Genomic DNA, 2,130 nt, shown 5'->3' with positions numbered 1-2,130 from the left:
TTTTAAGCTCAAACTTAACTACACTCATCGTGCTTCAACAAATGCGTACTTCCACATCAAATCTATGCATCGAATATGTGTATCACAACAATCAACACAAACACCACCTTCTAAGATCCTTAAACAATGGAGAAAAGAAAAAGAAAAGCCCTTTTATTAATTAATTAAATTTTACAACACAATGCCAATGCCTTAAAAAAAGGATCAAATTCATGTATATGCATAATTGAGCTTAAAAACATCAAATTCATGCACATTCAGAGTTATAGATAGTAATAACTATAATCATAGTAAACTTACCATCACAATCTAAAATAAGATTCTTAAAAAAGGATAAGAAGAAAAAAAAAGAAGACTTTTATTAAATTTTACAATACAACATATACCAGCTCCCACATTATAATTATGTCTGTAGAATATAGTTGAGCTTAAAAAAAATCAAATTCATGCACATATAACAGTATTTTATATATAATTATAATTATAAATCTTACTATGAGAATGTAGCAAAAAAAAGACCGAATAAAAGTGAAGTTTTAATTTTTCCAAAAAACAAAAATAAAAATCCAGAACAAATTAAGAAGATGAAGAAGAATTAATTAATTTGATCACATCTTCTTCTGATCTCACCTCTCCTTCCAGTTTTAACCCCCAAAAGACTAAGCTTCTCCATTGACTTAGCAAAAACCCTAAAAAACCTATCTTGATCCGCCGCAAAGGTTTCCACAAAAGGCCTCGTTATTGGATCACTAAACAACCCATGATCTGATTTCAACACCCCCAATCCTTTAGGGAGGTTCTGAAAGTAAACATTATCAAACTTATTCGGCGTCATTATATCATTAAAAACAGATAAACTCGGATTATTTCTATAATCACCACACGCTTTTCTTAACCCTTCAACAAAACGAGGATTATAAGAACTTGAAACCGAAGATGAATTATTGTAGATTTCTGAAGTGAATTCAGAACAATGAGAAAACCCAACGGTGTGTGCACCGGAAAGAGCAACCATTTCTTCAACGGTGAAACCTCGATTCGTGAAGATTTTTGTTATTTCCGAAATTGACATTGTAGGTTTTGGGAGAAAACCGTTCACGGTTGTTGAGATGGAAGAACGGCCGTCACGGCGGCCGAGGTAGACGTTAAAGTGGGGACCACCGAGCATGATGAGAAGGTCGCGTGTGGCGGTTACCAGGATGTCGGAGCAAGAAACGGTGTTTGGACAAGCAAGTTCGAGAGCGGTTTTGATGCGTACAATCACGTCGAAAGCATCTCCTGAGAAAAATAATTAAGAGAAATATTGAATTAAAAATTGGTATAATATAAAAAAATATTATTCAATTAATTAAAGTATATTTGGTATCACAATGAACTTGTGATTCTAAAATCACCTGGGAGAGAGAGGTTGATGTCATTGTCGCGTTCGGTTTTAGTGAAGGGAGTTGAAGAGAGGAGGATGGAGGAGTCGCAGCCGTTAGGGAGGAGGCAGTCGTGGAGGAAGAGACGGAGTGTGGCGGCGGCAGTTGTTGGTGATTGGATCTGTTTTGAGGTTATGGTTTGTTGGACGATTTGTTGGAATTGAGGGCATCTTTTTTGGTAGTAGTCAAGTGTGAGTCTTGATTCGGAGAGGTTGAGGTTGAGGAAGAGGAACAAGAACAATGAGAGTAATGTTGTTGATGATGATGCCATTGTTGTTGTTGTTTGTTTGTTTTGGAGAGTGAAGGGATGAAGAGGGGTTTTGTTGAGGAAAATGATGAGGACACGTGGTGAAGTGTGGTGCGTTGATCACGGGATGTGTGATTTAGAGAGTGTGGAGTGGAATGGAGCTGGAGTGGCGATATTACTCGGTTTGAGCTGTGAGCTGTGAACTGCTGACAGGTTACTCAAAATAATGAAAAATATATATTTCTATAATTGGCATAGTAATCTTATAGTAGTATTTTTTTCATTTACACAAACGAAATTCTCTTTTTTATTTTTTTTATTTACTCATTCTTTTGTAGTTTTTGTAACATAGCTTTTATGTCGCACAATTTCTATTGCAGCCGACCATCTAGAATCATTATTAATTTTTTAACAAATATGACAACTATTTTCGGATGGTATGATCAATTACTCCAAATGGAT

At 35.5% G+C, this 2,130-nt stretch overlaps 1 protein-coding gene across 1 annotated transcript; it reads right to left on the bottom strand.

Moving 5' to 3' along the window:
• Positions 1-334: 334 nt before the first annotated feature.
• LOC101495715 (peroxidase 63) lies at positions 335-1,886 on the bottom strand. The gene is made up of 2 exons (XM_004489278.4): positions 1,395-1,886; positions 335-1,278 (listed from the first exon to the last, which is right to left on the bottom strand). The coding sequence occupies exons 1-2, from the start codon at positions 1,690-1,692 to the stop codon at positions 596-598; spliced, it is 981 nt and encodes a 326-aa protein (XP_004489335.1). The 5' UTR covers positions 1,693-1,886; the 3' UTR covers positions 335-595.
• Between the last annotated feature and the right edge of the window lie 244 nt (positions 1,887-2,130).

The sequence above is a fragment of the Cicer arietinum genome, chromosome 2 (genome assembly GCF_000331145.2).
Source record: "Cicer arietinum cultivar CDC Frontier isolate Library 1 chromosome 2, Cicar.CDCFrontier_v2.0, whole genome shotgun sequence".
NCBI lineage: Eukaryota > Viridiplantae > Streptophyta > Magnoliopsida > Fabales > Fabaceae > Cicer > Cicer arietinum.
Note: the sequence above shows the minus strand (reverse complement) of the source record. Positions and strands in the feature narration are given on the sequence as shown.